A 17994-nucleotide genomic window follows, 5' to 3' on the forward strand; every position below is an offset into this window, starting at 1 on the left:
GGAGGGGGGTGGCTCTTTAGACCGCTTCGTTTTGGGTTGGTTTGGTGTGTTTTTTTGCTCGTCTTGTGTGAAATAGTTGTGCACGAGACAGAAACGTGACTAGAACGAGTTGACAGCTCGCGCGATGGCGGGAAAGGGCGCGCGACGGCGGCGGCACGCGGTAGGGTGGAGAGGGCAGGGAAGACGGGAACAGGATATTGACTGTCCGGTACCCGCTGTAGTATTCCGTAGCAAATAATACTGGGGGTGGTGAGAAGTCTCGCTCCCTAGTCTTCTTGCTGCACATTCTACTGTTAATTCTGAGGTTGCAAGGGAAAAGGGTTGTGTTGAGGTGGGGGTTTTATGTAGGGATGGGTTTTGTTTCTTAAAATGTTGAGCTTATGTGTTCTTGCTTTGTATTATGTTTGATGCTTTTGTTGAGCTCAATAAAATATATTTGAATAACACACCACTTTCACAAACTACTTTTATCCCAGGGCAAGTAAGCAGCATGTTCTCACAGATGGGTAACTTCTTCCACGGAGCCCGATCCTAAAGTGTGTTGTCACTTTAACTTCTTAAAAGCTTCTAGCCAGCCGATACTGCGCATCTGCAGTATCTTCCCACCAACCTTGGCTCAGCCTCACATGGTCATCAGTTTAGTTTTCTGCATCCTAAGAAGTCAGCTTCACCTTCCCATTAGCGTCCAGGGAGAACATCTGCAGCATCTAGCAAGTCGATGCATGCCATTCACCATCAGTGCAGGTGGAGTCATTTCTGAGGCGTGCCTCTTCAGTGAGGTCCCCAACATCCTGCAGCACTGTCCATACCAATCACAATTACAGTACTGGTACCAGCAAACCACAATCAACTTCAGGAGCTGCTTCCCAAAAAATTAGCGCCACTACTGCAACCGCAGTCAACACCTAGGGCTCCTTTTATCAAGCCACGCTAGCAGGGTTAGCGCACATAACTTTTAATCACGCACTAACCCCCACGCTGGCCAAAAAACTACCGCCTACTCAAAGCAGGTGTTAACGGCTAGCACAGCCGGCGGTTTAATGCGCGCTATTATGCACGTTAAACTGCTAGCACGGCTTGATAAAAGGAGCCCCTAGCTTTTTTAAAAAAAATCTTTATTGATTTTCAAACTACCAGTGCAATACAATTAATTGAACATAAACACTGTATAAAACACACTATTAAATAAACAATTAATACATAAAACAATCATTTTCTCCCTCCCGCCTCCCAATTATTAATACAAGAAAACATATTACAATATTATAATTAAGTAATTTTAATAATCAAAATACATTTCTCTTCCCCAGATGTGTAAGGAAATCTAATAAAAAGAGAGATACATGACAATTATTATGATGCAACAAATGAAGTCAATGGGCTTCACCCCCTATTAAAAGTATTACTAAACCCTAAACATTCCGCATTCATTCTCATACTTCTAAGTGGTACAAACATTTGCCCACCAAAATGTGTAATTCAGTCTGTCTTAGCTCTTCCAATTATGTGTAGCCATTTGAATAGCTATTCCTGTCACGATCAAAAAAATACAGCTTTTATATTTATCCAAAGAAGGCTTAACGTGTAAAAGCGTACCACAAATTATGGCTTCATAGGTTAAGGGAATTGCTGATTCAAGAATGAGATTGATTTGTTCCCAACTTGACTTCCAGAAATTAAGTATCAAAGGACAATAATATAACAGATGATCAAGTCCCTATATCACTATGACAATGCCAACATCTATTAGACTTAGAATTGTCCAGTTTTTGTAAACGAACTGGGGTCCAAAAAATCCTATGTAATAAAAATAACCAAGTTTGTCTCATAGATGCTGACACTGTACATTTCAACCTCCAAGTCCAAATTCGTGGCCAACGAGATACAGAAATATACTGTTTTATCTCGAAGCTCCAAATGTCTCTAATACTATTTTTTGGTTTCTTATTCAAAAATTCCAAAATTAATTTGTACCACTGGGCAGGCCTGATGTCCTACTAAATCTGTCTGATAGCAAAGGATCTGGAAGCTATAATAAGTTTTTAAGTTTTTCCATTCAGGGAACCCACTCTGAATAGCCTGCTTCAACTGCAACCACCTATAATGTTAAGACTTTAAAATACCAAATGATTGTTGCAGCCGTGAAAATCAAGCAGTTTCCCATTAGATATAACATCATCCAATGTCCGAATACCTGCCTGCAACCAATTCTTCTAGGAGATCCCAGCACCGCCTACTTGAATCTTGGAGTTTAACCATAAGGACTGAAAAGTAGATTTCATTATAGGAATATTTGTTAATTTATCAATAAATTTAATTGTTTTCCATGTGTCCAAGATTATAATGTTGTCCTTAGGATATCTAGGTATTCTGATACTTAATACATGAGACAGTCGCATAGGGGACATCATTTTCCATTCTAGGTGTAGCCAATCTGGGAGATGCTCCATGAGCTCGGGGAGGATCTAATACATTCCCTGGCGCATTATGTAGGCCTGATGGTACCTATAAAAGTTGTGGAAATTTACCCCACCCTCCGCAATTGGCTTTTGTAAAGATACTAAAGCAATTCTAGCATTTTTACCCAGCCAAATAAATTTAGTAAGAATACTATTCAGTTTCTTATAGAAGGACCCTTGAAAATAAACCAGTAACAAACTACAGGCAAAAACCATCATTTTTACTGTATGAACTCTCCCCCACCAAGATAGATGTAATGGGTTCCAATGCTCACACATTTCTGAGACCTTTAGCAATAAGGATTTTTCATTTACTTGAATCGTCGCTTCCAATGTCTTCTGAATCTAAATGCCTAAATATTTTATACCTCCTTCCTTCCAAAGGAAAGGGAACATGTCAAATAATCCTTTGGAACAGTGAACATTTAAAGGAAGAACCTCAGATCACTCCAATTGATCTTATATCCTGAAAATTTTCCAAATCTAGCAATCAAATCAAGTAAATGTGGAATGGTTGTCTCCAGATTCCTCAAATGAAGCAAAATATCATCTGCATAAGCAGAGACTTTATATTCTCGACCTGCATAAGGAATCCCCTGAATCCCCTCTGCCTGTTGAATAGCTAATAACAAGGGTTCCAGAATAAAATCAAACAGCAAAGGAGATAAAGGACATGCTTGCCTAACCCCCCTCTCCAGATGAAAACACCCTGAAAAAGTATTATTAATATATAATCTGGCATAAGGAGAGCTATAAAAGGTTTGAATCATTTCTATAAATCTAGAACCAATACCAAACCAATCCATTGCCTGATACATGAAGGTTCATTCTACATGATCAAAGGCCTTCTCTGCATCCAAGGATACAGAAAAGGCCGAATCATCCAAATCTTTTGATAAATTTAATATATGTAAAGCCAATCTAGTGTTGTTAGAAGAATGCCTCTGAGCAACGAACCCTGTTTGGTGCATTCTAATAATACAGGGGAGAGCCTTGGCTAAGATTAAAGCCAATAACTTAGCCAAAAGTTTTCCATCTACATTTAGCAACGAAATAGGCCTGTAATTTTAAATCAACATAGGATCTTTATTTGACTTCGGCAAAACAATAGTTAAAGATTCTGCCAAAGTACCTGTAATGCAACCTTTAGTTAGTTGAGTCTGATACAAATTTAACAAATGAGGTAATAGGGTCTTTTGGAATGATTTGTAAAACTGCACAGTGAAACCATCACCACCTGGAGCGGATCCAACTCTAAGGAACTTCAACGCTGTTTGTAATTCTTTCAATGATATAGGCGCCTCAAGATTTCCTTTTATATACTCAGGAATTTTCAGCCCCTAATTAATTTTATAAATTCTAAACCCTCTATTTCTTTATTTGAATAAGGCTCAGAAGAATATAAAGCTTTATAGAAATTCAAAAATTGTTTTAAAATACTTTCAACTTGAGAGTAAGTTTCTCCCTTTTCATCTTTAATTGCAACAATTTTTACTTTCCTTTTTTTCACTTTAAGGTAATTAGCTAATAATCTTCCCGCTTTATTCGAGTTTCCATAATATAGAGCTTACTGAGAAAACAAATCTTTCCTAGCCATCTGCGAAGAAATCTCATTATATTTAGCTTTTAAGAGAGCCTGTAAAGTAATATGTTCTCACTTTGCAGCCAATTTTGCCTCCAATTCTTTAATAACTTGTTCCAAATTAGAAAATTCCATTTTAAATTGTTTCCTAATATGTGCCGAATATGAAATGATCTGACCTCTAATGGTAGCTTTAAAAACATCCCACAATGTTTCTAATGAGACTTCCTCTGAGACATTGATTTGAAAATACTCCTCCATCTTTAACTGAAGTTCTTCAAGAAATTTTGAATCCGCAAGCAATGTATTATTGAATCTCCAGACAAGTCTACTTGAATCAATATCATCAGACCTAAATTCAATCCAAACACCACCATGATCTGATAAAATGATTGGATCTATGGCCGCTTTTGTTACGTGCTGTACTAATTGATCTGAAACAAAAATATAATCTATTCGTGAGAATGATTTGTGAACATGGGAGCAAAACGAAAATTCTTGAGCATTAAAATGAAGGATCCGCCATGTCTTTTAAACCACAAGATTGTACCATGTTATCTAATCCCAATGACTTAATTATCCTACTGGGATTTTTATCTATCAACGGATCCATAATAGCATTAAAGTCCCCCGCTACTACTATTTTAGAAGTAGCTAGTGTAGCTAGTGGTAGTATCAACCTCTGAAGAGTTTTGAAAAATTCTACTTGATTGGAATTAGGGGCATAGATATTAAAGAGCGCCAAGGAATTATTCCCCAAGCTCATGTCTACTTGAACCCACCTCCCTGAGGGATCTGCAGATCTCAAATTAAATACTGCCGAACATTTCCTATGAAACAGAATAGCTACCCCCACTTTTTTACCCACAGCAGGAAAGACAGCAGCTTGAATCTGTGCCATCCACATGGAACAATGTCCTACAAGTGCAGCATTTTAGCCAGGAAGTGACAAAGAACATTTGAACTTATCTTGTAAGGAATATGTGAAATTATTCTTGTTTGTGTAGATTGGGGTGTGGTTTGAGGCCTTTGGGACTTGGCTGAATTCTGAACGATGAAAGTCTTGGACAGAATTGTACATAAGAACCAAACAGTGAAATACTTTTTTAATTTTCTTTATTGCAAACTGACCTGCTATTCCTATGCCTGTTAAGGAAGTTGATGATTAGAAATGCTGCCCTTTCACTTGATTACCTCTTGAAGATAGCGCCTATTATAACTTGAAGTAGAGTGTCTACCCTGACAGTTTTCTGAAAACCATGCTGTTCATCATATAGCCAGGCAAGTTTTCTGGATAACCCACTAAATGTATAAGGGAAGAATTAGCATGACTCAGGGCATTGATTAATTAATTAATTAATTTATTTATTTTTTGTGCTTATCTTAGAAAATCTGACTTAGGCTCTTTTTAGAAAGATACTGCCTTGAGATTATCCTTGCTTTTGCTCATTGTTTCTTTGAAGATGTATGGATTATTTATTTTCCCAGCCATAAATATGAATGAAATCCTCTCCTCAGCTTCTGACAGCTATAGTTTTATTACAAGGACAGAGAGGGGAGGAAGAGAAGAGAGGGAAAAGGGGGAGAAAGATGAAATATAATTTTTTTTTTTAATAATATAGATCAAGTTTAATGTTCTTTTTCTAACTTTCCAATGAGAATTGAATTTATAGATGAATTCTGCAGTGTTTCATTTAATTTTATCTTAGGAGATGTATGCAGTATTGGATTTTAGGGCTATTTTATTTTGGATTAGGATTGATGGTGATTATATTTATGTTGATAAATATGAGTGTTGCTATAATATTAATAAAAACAAAATTTTACATCAAATTTTTTACATTATATATGAATATTTTATAAGTTTATATTAATTTGAGGAGGATTTCATTTTCCTTATAATAGTGAAGATTAAGTAATAATATTTTGGGTTGATTATTTTATATGAAATATGAGTTCTTGTAAGGGGAGGTATGGAAATGCCTGGAGGAGTTGCTGATCACTAGTCTATATGAGTGCTCTCAGGCATCCGTTTGCTATAAAGGGTGGAGGGAGGGGGTTTATCTTGGATAAGATGGGATGTGTAAATGATATGTTTTATGACATTTGGTACATGGGAATTTGGGATTATTCAATAAGTTTAATGAAGTTTCTGGTGAAAAAAGTTATTAATAATGGTTAAACTTTTTTCACTTTATGTCAATGGGCTTAATCACCCAATAAAAAGGAAGAAGTCACTCAATTTTTTTAAAGAAGCAGGACGTGGATATCTATTGTATATAAGAAATGCACTTATCCACCACAGAATCAAGAAAGTTAGAAGGATGGGTAAAGCATTGTTTTTTTGGCCCTGAACACCTATAGCTCAGCATCTCTTCCCATCACAGTCTGACATTTCTCTCCCATTCCCCTCACCTTTGGATGTAAGAAAATCATTCCTGTGCTGATCGGCTGCTTCCCCTACACCCTTATGCATCTCTTCTGTGTCTCTGTCCCTTACCTATTGAACTGCAGTACTTCTTCAGTCTTTAGCCCCCACCCCCCCAGCAACACTCCCCGCAATGGCACAAGCACATGCTGCACATGCTGCACGTGCCTGACCCACAAGCCTCCATCCGACGTCAGCTTTGACGTCTGAGAAAAAGCTTCTAGGTCAGTCTCTTAAGTGCAGTACCAGAATCACTGCATGCACTGCCCACCACAAGGAGCACTGCCGAAGGTTGAAGACCGAAAAAGAATGTGTCACACTGTGTCAGCTTCGGGGGCGGGGCGACATGGCGAAGAGAGCTCATCGGAAGCAGCTTTAGCGGGCTGGCAGGAACGGGAGATCCTGGGTGGCGATGGTGGCAGGCAGAAATGCGAGATCCCAAACGGCAGCAGCGGTGCAGTAGACACCAATTTGGCAGCCAGGCCATGCATCCCCAACAAGCAGCCCATGTATCCTCTGGAGGATGCGTACAGCAGGTTGAGAAATACTGATCTAGGAGCGCCCCTGTTCTTTAAGCATGCACCCTTCTCCTCCTGGTCCCCTGCCTGCAAGTGCTGTATCTATATCCAACACTGGCAAAAGTGCAGGAAACGCAGTAAGATTCTCCTACCAAATTTCAGCCACCTCTGTCTAGGAAGATGGCCTCATTATATGCATACCAAGTTGGACAAATAGATGGCCAGTCACAGCAAAAGAAACAGGCACTTTGCATCTATGAAATGTGTCTTAAGATTTTATAGGTCAAAATACAGTGGTACCTCGGTTTACGAGTGTTTTGCAAGACGAGCAAAACATTCGCAAAATCGGCGCCTCGGAAACCGAGCGCGCTTCGATTTGCGAGCACCCCCCCCTGCGAACCGGCACCCTCCCCCCCGCGATCTGAGGTCCCCCCAACCCACCCGAACCCTCTTCTTACTTTTCTGTAGCCTCCGCAGCGGCACCGGCACCAGCATGTTCTGTGCATGGTGCCGGTGCCTGAAGATCTGCTTCCTGTGCAAGGCCTGAGAGTTCACGTTGAACGTGAACTCTCAAGGCCCAGCACAGGAAGCAGATCTTCAGGCACCAGCACCACGCACAGGACATGCTGGTACCGGTACCGCTGCGGAGTAGAGAGCTGCACTGGAACGGGGACGACAGGAATCCCGTGGGACCCGCGGGTTCCCCCTTTGGGTCACGGGGATCCCGTGGGGACGCCCCCGAGGGTTGCGGGGTTCCTGCGGGGCTGGATGTACTAAGTCACGCGGCTTTTCTCCCTACCTGCTCTGCTTGCAGCACAGAGCCGAACGGAAGTCTTCCCGATGTCAGCGCTGACTTCGGGAAGACTTCCGTTCGGCTCTGTGCTGCAGGCAGGGTAGGTAAGGAGGAGTAGCCTCGCGGCTCGAGTGGCTACCAAGAGAGGGGGGCGGTCCGCCCCGCCCCGGGTGCAGCACAGCCGGCCAGGTCCCCTTACTTTTGTGGCGCTTCCTCGACAGACCGACGACAGCCCTGGTCCGACAAACCTCCCTGCCCTTAACCGCGAATCTAAATTTCCTTCTTACAGCTGCTGTAAGAAGGTAATTTAGATTCGCGGTTAAGGGCAGGGAGGTTTGTCGGACCAGGGCTGTTGTCGGTCGGTCGAGGAAGCGCCACAAAAGTAAGGGGACCTGGCCGGCTGTGCTGCACCCGGGGCAGGAGAGAAGGAGGGAGGGAGAAGGACGCTGAAAGCATTTGTGGAAGACAGAAGGGGAAGAAGGACGCTGACAGGACATGGGGAAGACGGGGGGAGGGAGAAGGACGCTGAAAGCACATGGGGAAGACAAAGGGGTGGAGAAGGACGCTGAAAGGCCATGGGGAAGACAGAGAGGGGAGAAGGACACTGAAAGGACATGGGGAAGACAGAGGGGGGGAGAAGGACACTGAAAGGACATGGGGAAGACAGAGGGGGGAGAAGGACGCTGACAGGATATGGGGAAGATGGGGGGAGAGAAGGACGCTTAAAGGAAATGGGGAAGAGAAAGTGGGGAGAAGACACTGGCAGGGAAGAAGACAGAGATGCCAGACTATGGGGGAAGCGGAGGGAAGAAGATGGGTGCCAGACCAATTTGAAAGGGGGGAGAAAGGGAGAGGCACAGTAACAGAGCAAATGGAAGACGCAGAAGGAAGAGAGACAGTGGATGGAAGGAACTGAATGAGAACATGAGGTAAGCAGAAACCAGGCAACAAAGGTAGGAAAAGAATTCTATTTCTTTTTTTTGCTGCAGGATAAAGTAGTATATTAGTTGTGTTGATAAAAATTTATAAACAAAAGAGGCTCTGGTAGAAACCCGTTTACAAAGTATGTATTCTTCCCAATTAATATTTCCAAATTAATAAAGTCTTTTTGCTTATTTGTAAATGGGTTTCTACCAGAGCCTTTAATTCAGTAGCATAATTAAATGAAATAACTATTTCTGAAGTTTATAGGGACGTGCGGGGACGGAGGGGATTCCTCACGGGGACGGAGGGGATTCCTCGCGGGGACGGAGGGGATTCCTCGCGGGGACAGGTGAGACTTTGGCGGGGACGGGTGGGATTTCTGTCCCCGCGCAACTCTCTACTGCGGAGGCTACAGAAAAGTAAGAAGAGGGTTCGGGTGGGTTGGGGGGGGACCTCAGGTCGCGGCGGGAGGGTGCCGGATCGCGGGGGGGGGGAGGGAGCCGGTTCTCGTGGGGGGAGAGCAGCGCTGCTGGCCTCGGGGGGGGAGGAAGGTGGGGGGTGGAAACATATCAAAGCAAGTTTCCCTTACTTCCTATGGGGAAACTTGGTTTGATATACGAGCATTTTGGATTACGAGCATGCTCCTGGAACGGATTATGCTCGTAATCCAAGGTACCACTGTATTATATACAGTATAAAAATAAAAAACAATGATGCATTGCTATCAACTTTATTTTAGAGTTCATGTAAAATAGTGACAAATTAATTAAATTTCTGCGCGGACATTATTTCTAATCATAGGTTTGGTAATAATTAGTCTATTACCCAAAGTAACAATATATATATATATACATACACAAAGTAGTTATCTAGGAGAACAAATCTCTAGTTTATCTCATTTGTTAGATAAAAAAATGCAGGAAGATTTTCTAGTTTTTGAAAATGGTAGAGAAATTACACCATCCAAACTCTCCTTAGTGCATCACAGCTTTGTATGGGCAGCTTGTCCATGGCAATAGGTTAAAAGACACTTGTAGTTAAAGGCACATATTAATTTAGTTGCAGAATAAACATGTTTCATAATATCTTGAGGTCTTTGCTGTTATACAAATATGAGAGCTACAAAAAGCATCTGAATTTCACAAATATAAAAATCCTTAAAATACAAAAAAAAGTCAAAATTTGTTTTGGTCCATGCAACACTGGTAACAGAATTTAATCATCCCTTTTTAGTTTCAGTTCTCGTATATCTTTTGAGTTTCAATCCCTTGGCTTATTTAATAATCCCCTTAATTTCTGCAGTCCTAAAAAATAAATTTGAGTCAACCATACAGTGCAGCAGGGGTGATGTGTTGGAGCATCAGGACACACAGCATACTTTTTATAACTCTGTGTCTCTATATATGGACGGCTGGCCATAGTAGGCACGTTTTGACTGATCTGCCAGCTGCCGGCGGTACTCCTCTTCCTCAGCATCACTGCTGTAACTTTCTCTGTTATCCTGATAGGATCTTGAAGGAAGTTTCTGGGGCTCTGGCAGCCTGAAACTGACAGAACAAAAACAAATTAAATGCATAAAGATCTGAAAATACAGGTAAAAGTTATGAAGTAGTCAGTCAGGCCTTCAAAATGCTATCAACAGTCACTTAGGGCTCAATTCACCCGATCAAAAAAATACCCCTGGTGGTTCAGTGGCTGGACCATGGCCACAGCTCAACAACCCTTTCTTCACCTGACCGTGTAGGCTAGGAGTCCCCCAACCCTCCCTACCTTTTTCTGTAGTTATATGGCAGGAGAGATACCTACTTCCCAGCCCACTGACCCCTCATATCTGGGCAGTGGGCTGGGAACCATCCACCCTTGTTTTAATGGTCTAAGATTCCCCTCCCAAAAGTTACATCAGGGATGTGAAATGTCAAGTCACTGAATCAACTCAGGGCTTTATTTCTCCTTCTAGCATTAGTTAGCATTAGCCCATCCCCCCACTCATTATGCTTTGTTTGCATACAGGGATTCTGGTTTAATTTCTGCTATTAGGCAATCCTCACATTCACACATCAAACTCTCATTCATTATACAGTCCCCTGTAAGGACAGAAGTGTTTAAGTACTTTAGACCAGTGTTCTTCAACCTTTTTACACCCGTGGACTGGCAGAAATAAAAGAATTATTTTGTGGACCAGCAAACTATTAAGACTGAAATTTTTTTTAAAAAACCATTTCCACCCCGTCTCCGCAAGCTTGGTCCCCGCAAACCATCTGATCCCATCTGCACAAGCCGCAGTTATGATTTTATATTGAACGTATTTTATTAAAGTATAAAAAGAAACAATATTCTGAACAATTGTGATTTTATAAATACAAATATACAGAGCACGGACCAACAAAACCCCTGTCTCCCCTCCCCTTCTCATATATCCCCTCTACTATCAAGAAAACTGAACAAACCAAGTTGTTATTATAGAATGCTATACAGAAATATCATGCTAACAGAATACTGCAGTCCCCAGTTATGTCTCTAGCAGGATATATATTTCAAATCTGATATATTCTAATGACAAGATAGAAATAAAACTATTATTTTTTCTACCTTTTGTTGTCTCTGGTTTCTGCTTTCATCTTCTTTTCACTCTTTTCCTTTCAGCATCTGCGCATTCCATCCACTGCCTGCCCTCTCCCCCTTCCATATGGATCTGGCCCCTCTCCCCTGTCCATCCAGCTTGTGCCTCCTCTCTCCTTTTTACTTCATTCATTCCAGCTTCACTGCTTTCTTCATTTTTATCTCTCCTACACCAGATCTAGCATCTTTATCCCTCTCTCATTTCTCTGCTGACCCCCTTTCCAGCATTAATCTCTCTCTACTTTCTCATTCCTCTCTCTCCCCTTTCCCTCATCTGATCTCTCCATTCCACCCTGACCCCCTTCCCCTCCTGTAATCTCCCTTCCAGATGTTTCTTTTTTTCCTTCTCCCCTCCTCCCCCTATCCAACAGTAACTCTCTTCCCATCCCTTTCCCTCCTCCCCTCCCAGCAGGATCTCTCCTTCTACCTCCCTCCAGGACCAGCAGCAGCTCTCCCTTTATCCAGCAGCTTCCCAGCCTCCTACAGTGGCTTCCTCCTCTTCCAGCAGCTCTCAGTACTTGCCTGCAGCAGTGATTTACTTAGGCAGCCTTGGGTCCGTTGCCGCCTCTGAGGAAAGAGGAAGTTGCCGGTGAATCACTGCCCTGGCAAGTAGGAGAGCTGCTGGGAGGGGAGACAGCCACTGTCGAAGGCTCCCCAGGATCTTGCTCGCACACGCTGACCATCTCCCTTGTACCTGCAGCTCTCTCCTTTCCACTTGCACCTTCCCCGTGGCCCTCTTCAGCAACTCGGCAGTGGCGGCGATCAAGACAGGCTGCCGACGTCGGGACCTTCATTCTCTGAGTTCCGCCTATTTTGTTTCAACTTCCTGTTTCCGAACAGGCGAGACTCACAGAGGGAAGGCCCCGACGTCGGCAGCCTGTCTTGATTGTCTGAGGCTGGGAGGAACAGCAGTCAGCAGGAACCACAGTCGGCAGGAAATTTAACTGCCGACTCGATCTCGCCGGCCCTGTGTAGACCGGCAGAAATTTTCTGCGGACCGGCGGTTGAAGAACAGTGCTTTAGACCATTGTTATAGAACAAACTTTCATTCCCTTCCCCAACACAGTACCTTACTGACTCATGCTGCATTCAGACATATAGTCTAGGGATTCTGGGCTGCAGTCCATTTCATCCCCCTCAGAGACATATCCCTCTACTTCCTTAAGAGACTCCTCTCTGAAGCTGGGTACAAGCTATCCTTTGGAACAGCATTTGGCGCTAGCCCTACTCATGGAGCTTTTCCCTTTCAATTAGCCTCTGCTTGGAAAGCAAAGTTTTTTGTCAGCATGGCAGTACTGTGGGACAGGAAGTTTCTTAGCAGAAGGCAGTAAGACAGAGCTCCTAGCCTTCAGTTCCCTGTTCTGTAAGGAACTTCCTTCCCTCCAGGTTCCTGATTGTCCGTGTGTGTTCTCAGCTGGCCTTGATTTATCCTGCTGTGAAACTTTCACTTGGGCTTTGAGCACATTCTCCCTGTCAGCTCCACCCCTCTCCTTAACCCTTGCTGTGTCAGATTGCCTGACCAGAGGTTTAACCGTAGAATTAACAGATGGTTTATAAAAGGAATTATAGTGACTTGGAACAGGTATTCTGTTCTTCTCTGCTATCCCTTCTCTGTTCTGCCCTGCCCATCTGATCTTAGCACTGGGAATAGAGTTTATCCCAGGACAAGCAGGCAGCATATTCTCAACATGTGGGTGACGTCATCCACGGAGCCCCGTAGCAGACAGCCTTGTAAGCAGACTTGCTTGAAGAACTTTCAAAAAGTTTGCGAGTGCTGCACTGCGTATGCGAGAGTGCCTTCCCGCCGAACGCAGGTCGTGCTTCTCCTCTGAGGTACCTTAGTTCTCGTTTTTCCGCGGAGCCAAGAAGCACCTCTGTTCTCAGCTCTGTCCGACTTCGAGTTCTGCCTTCTCGCACCGCGGCTTTTCTTCCTTAATTTGTTATTTTATTTCGTAGTCGCTTTACGACGCATCTCTTTAAAAAAAATTACTTATTTTTTTCGTCGGTTCTCGTCCGGCAGGGCTTGGGCTCAGGCCCTGCTGCCGATCCTCGTTTGGCTGCGGACGTCTTTTTTTTTCTATGTCCCGGCCTGTTACGGGCTTCAAAAGGTGTAGCCAGTGTAACCAGGCGATTTCACTCGCCAATCCACACCATTGGTGTATTAAGTGCTTGAGACCCGAACATTGTCCTTAATCCTGCCCGCGCTGTGCTACTCTTCAAAAAAGAGCTCTCCGGAGACGTCATGTCTGGATCCAGCAGCTCTTTGGTTCCATGGAGCCGTCTGCAGAAAAGGCCTTGACCTCGGCGGCGGCCTCGTCTGCCAAGTCCTTGACCTCGAGCAAGTCGACTTCATCCTTGAAGGCCTCGCTGCTGTGCCTCCTAAGATCTATTCCTCAGGCACGTCTGCTCTTCCCTCCGCAGGTACGCTAGCTAAGAAGTCTCCAGCTAAGTCTCAGGCAGTCCAGGCAATGAGTGCAGTTGTGCCAGTCTCTTCGAGGCCCTCTCCGAAGCATTCCTCCAAAAATAGGGAATACTCATCCTCGAGGTTGCCCTCTGTGGAGCGCACTGCTGCACCTTCTAAACCAGAGTCATTGGTCTCGGTGCCTGTCTTCGAGGACATGCTACAAACCATATTGGCTGGGCAGCTCACCTCTGTCTTTGCCAAGCTTGCCCCGACCTCGACTCTGCTTTCTGCGAGCCAGTCTGAGCATTCTGTCGAGGCACAACGAGCAAAATCTCTTAGGTCTCAGCCTTTATCCTCCAGTGACTCCTCGCCTCGTCCTTCTAGATCTGGGTCTAGATCTGGATCTACTCAACCTGCTTGAGAGGTGGTGGAGGAGCCTCGATTGAGGTCTCATTCAAAGCATTCCTCGTCTTCGAAGAAGGATAAGGAGTCTTCTCTACTTCATTCTTCGAAGCCCATCGAGACCCCTTTAAAAACTGGGCATAGGTCTTGAACGCCGAAGCTTTTTTTTTTTTTTTTTTAATTCTTTATTCATTTTATAACTTACATCAAGTGTACAGTAAATATCAAACAATTATAATACATCACTTGAAAAATCTTCAATATCATACACCAATAAGATTTAACCCCCACCCCCTCCCAAATTCATATATAACTAATATATACCACCTGAAAATAATATCTTATGACATTCATATATATATTCTTAATGGAAAACCAAACCCCCCTCACCCCAATTCCACATGTGTATTAAAATTGGGAAAAGTGTAACTTATTCATTATTATAATTTAATAATGGTCCCCACACATCCTTAAATTTATTATAATAACCTTTTTGAACTGCCAACGCTCTTTCCATTTTATACACATGACAAAATGAATTCCACCAAAAACAATAATTCAGTCTTCTACAGTCTTCCAATTATACGTTATTTGTTGGATGGCAACTCCTGTTAATATCATCAAAAGCTTTCAACACCTCGTGCTTCTCCATATCGAGGCTCATCCAGGTCCTGGACTCCTCTGTTGAGGCATGCTACGAGGGATCCTCATTCACCTGTTTCTACGAGACACAAGTCAAGACATTCAGTTCCTCATACTCTTGGGACTTCTCCGAGACATCTCAAACGGAAGCACTCTCTAACTCCGCCTATATCAAAGAGTGGAGCTTCTTCTGTGACTCTTACGTTGGATACAGATGTCCCTTCCCAATACTCCAGGGAGGCTTCTCCTTATTCAGCAACGCCTCAGTCTCGCTCCACTTCTCCTCCTGAGGGCTCTGTCTTTCTCGAACCTTTGTCTCCTTCCCTTATCCTTGCTGACTTCAACACTCATGTTGAGGACAACTAATTCCTACACCTCAAAGTTTCTTGCCCTAATTTTCTCAATCAATCTTCAGCTGTGCTCCACTACCCCCACATACTAGAATGGCCATTGCCTTGATCTTGTCCTCTTCCCTAACTGCTCAATTACCAACCACCTCAATTCTTCCTCTCTCTGACCATCAACTGACAACCTTCACAACTCAGCACCCTCCCTCCTTGACATGATTGATCCTCATCAACACATTCAAGCTATTGACCTGAGCACACTTTCCACACACACCAATTATATGGATCATTGACTGATATGGTTCTGTTGTATTGGGTGCACTGCTTGAAGCCACTAGATGGCTTTGACATGGAGGGGAAGACTGCTGCTGCGAGATCGAAAGACTTAATGGTCTGGGGAGGTCAACTAAATGCAAACCTGAAAAAGGGTCGACACTCCTGGCTTGCGAACGGGCTTGAAATGGCCTGAGAGCCCAAAAATTGAAAAATGGAAAAATATGCAATGTCACCTCAGCAACTATAGAAAAATAGACAAATATAGTGGAAAATATAGACAGCAGACATAAATTCTCAAAACTGACATCATTTTCCCTACTTTTTTTGTCTGATTTCACGAGCCTCTGGTTGCACTTCCTTCTGACTGTGTATCCAATATTTATTTATTTATTTCACATCCAATATTTCTTTCACAATCCAGCCCCATCCCCTTTAGGTCCAGGTATCTCTCTTTTCCCTCCGTTACCCTCCCCAGATCCAGTGTCAGTTTTTTTTGTACCTTTGTTCCAGGTCTCCCTCTCTCTCCCTCCTCTGTTATGATCTTGATCTCTCTATTCTTCCTCAGGGTCTCTCCCCCTCTGTCTGAACCTCCCATAGACCTGCATCTGCCTCCTGTCTTTCCCCTTTGGTCCAGGTCTTTCTTTTCTAATCTTTCTTCTGCTTACAACCCCCCCTTTCTCGCCTCCCCCCTCCCTATGTCCCCTTCACTGCCTTCCAGCCTTTGTCTCACCCCCTCCCCCGAAGCCAACCAGCCAGCCTGTTCACTATCGGTTTTGTTTACCTTATCCATTCTGGTTCTTCTGTATACCACCAGTAAGGGGACCCCTGGGGAAGGAGTGTTTCTTCGAAACATGGACTGTGTCGGGTCCAGTCCACAGGAATATTGGGACCAGTTGTTTTGGATACATATCTCTTATGCAGCTTATGCATTTTGTTTTTAGATTTTTGTTTTTGTTATTTTAATAAATTCCTGTACCCTGTACACTCTCTTGCAGTATTGTTTTTGTTTGCAAATACAAAAGCAGCCAAGTCAGATGGTTATAGCATGTCATGACTCTCGATTACCTGGGAGGTTGAGGCCAGTTCTGCTCTGGTTTCTGCGCTTTGAGAGGAACTGCATAGATATCTGGATGTTTCTGAGCTAACTCCAACTTTGATTGAAAAAAAGAAAAAGAAATACAGCTTGAATTAATATCACAAAATATCTCAATGCGCCTGTCTTTCAAATATTAAGAGATATATTCAACATTAAAAATAATAATTTCCCTGGAAAAAATGTTTTTAAGATCTAACTTTCAGAAGAAAAAAATATATATTTTCTTGCTTTAATTATGTGACATTTTAGATTCTGTATTCCTAATACAATCTCTCTCTCATACACCCATGTAAAAACATGTAACAGAAGTCAGTGTATCGGCCCTCCATCCAGCAGACAAGCCAATCTGCAAAACCCATTTAAAAATTGGCTTTACACCATTTTCAAATGCTAAAAACAGAACTGCATTATCTACATGCATATCTCAAAGTATGCAGATATTTACCCTGGCATTCTGTGCTTCATGCAGCTCCTGTATTCTTTGCACTCTTGCCTGGTGGTCCATTTTTTCAAATATTTTTACTTTTCCTAAAACAGATTTTGGTGTGTTTTCATCATTCTGCACCTTCTCTTCCACATCTTCCTGTGGAGGTAGATTTGTTGGTTGAGCTGGTTTCAATATGGGACGGCTACAAAAGACAGGTTTTGCAGCAACAGGGGGAGGTATAGCCTTGCCAGAACCTCCTGAAGTTTCACTGCTAGCAATACTGGAGCTGCTCTGTTTGGACTCGTAACTCCTGGGAGAATCATATGGATCTTCTTTACTTTGGGGTTTAACCTGCAACCATTATAATAAATGAGTAATGCTTGTGGGGCAACACTCATCTACAAAAATGATTTCGTAATATTTGTATTTTTTTTCAAGCATTCATAACTCATTATCTACAAAAATCTTAGGTGGTTTCAAATAAAACATCAATGACAAAAGCACAAAAAATAAGGGCATGAACAAAATTAAAAACACTTAAGAGAATATAATCACTTAAACATTCATTTGGCACTCCATATAAACAAGACCAAGCATAAAATAACATCGGAGCGATTAAAAAAACAAGGCAATGCTGTTTTGCAAATATACAAATAATAATAATAATTTATAATAATTTATTTTTGTATACCGCCATACCCAGGGAGTTCTAGGCGATTCACAACAAATAGATGAGCTACATACAGTGCAGTTGAAAAAAGAACATAACAAGTCAATTGAAGGGTCAAACTAGTTTACATTGACAATTTAAGTGAAGGAAGGGCTAATACAGAGCACATACGATATGTACTGTAAGAGAGTACAATTGAATTTATGAGAGGGGGGAACAAAGCATATTGTATGAGAGGGAGGGGGCAGGGATCTTGGGAGGGGGAGGAGGGGGAAAAAGTAAAGAAAGGTGGGCCGTGTTGAGGGGGGAGGGGAGAGTTAAGGATTTGGTCTGATGCAAAGAAGAGTGTTCGATCTGTTTTCAAATGTGGAGAAACAGTTATAAATTCAAAGGCAGCACATATAGAA

General features: G+C 42.7%; 1 protein-coding gene across 5 annotated transcripts in view; it reads right to left on the reverse strand.

Moving 5' to 3' along the window:
• Window positions 1-9418: 9418 nt before the first annotated feature.
• TJP2 (tight junction protein 2) overlaps window positions 9419-17994 on the reverse strand; it is a 161247-nt gene continuing 152671 nt past the window's right edge. For all 5 annotated transcript variants that reach the window (XM_033924801.1, XM_033924824.1, XM_033924794.1 and 2 more), the window contains 3 exons: window positions 16936-17268; window positions 16460-16545; window positions 9419-10251 (listed from right to left, as the gene is read on the reverse strand). In XM_033924801.1, the coding sequence (XP_033780692.1) occupies window positions 10086-10251; window positions 16460-16545; window positions 16936-17268 (585 nt within the window). In that variant the 3' untranslated portion in view covers window positions 9419-10085. The remainder of the gene's footprint in view (window positions 10252-16459; window positions 16546-16935; window positions 17269-17994) is intronic.

This window comes from Geotrypetes seraphini, chromosome 1 (assembly GCF_902459505.1).
Source record: "Geotrypetes seraphini chromosome 1, aGeoSer1.1, whole genome shotgun sequence".
Taxonomy (NCBI): domain Eukaryota; kingdom Metazoa; phylum Chordata; class Amphibia; order Gymnophiona; family Dermophiidae; genus Geotrypetes; species Geotrypetes seraphini.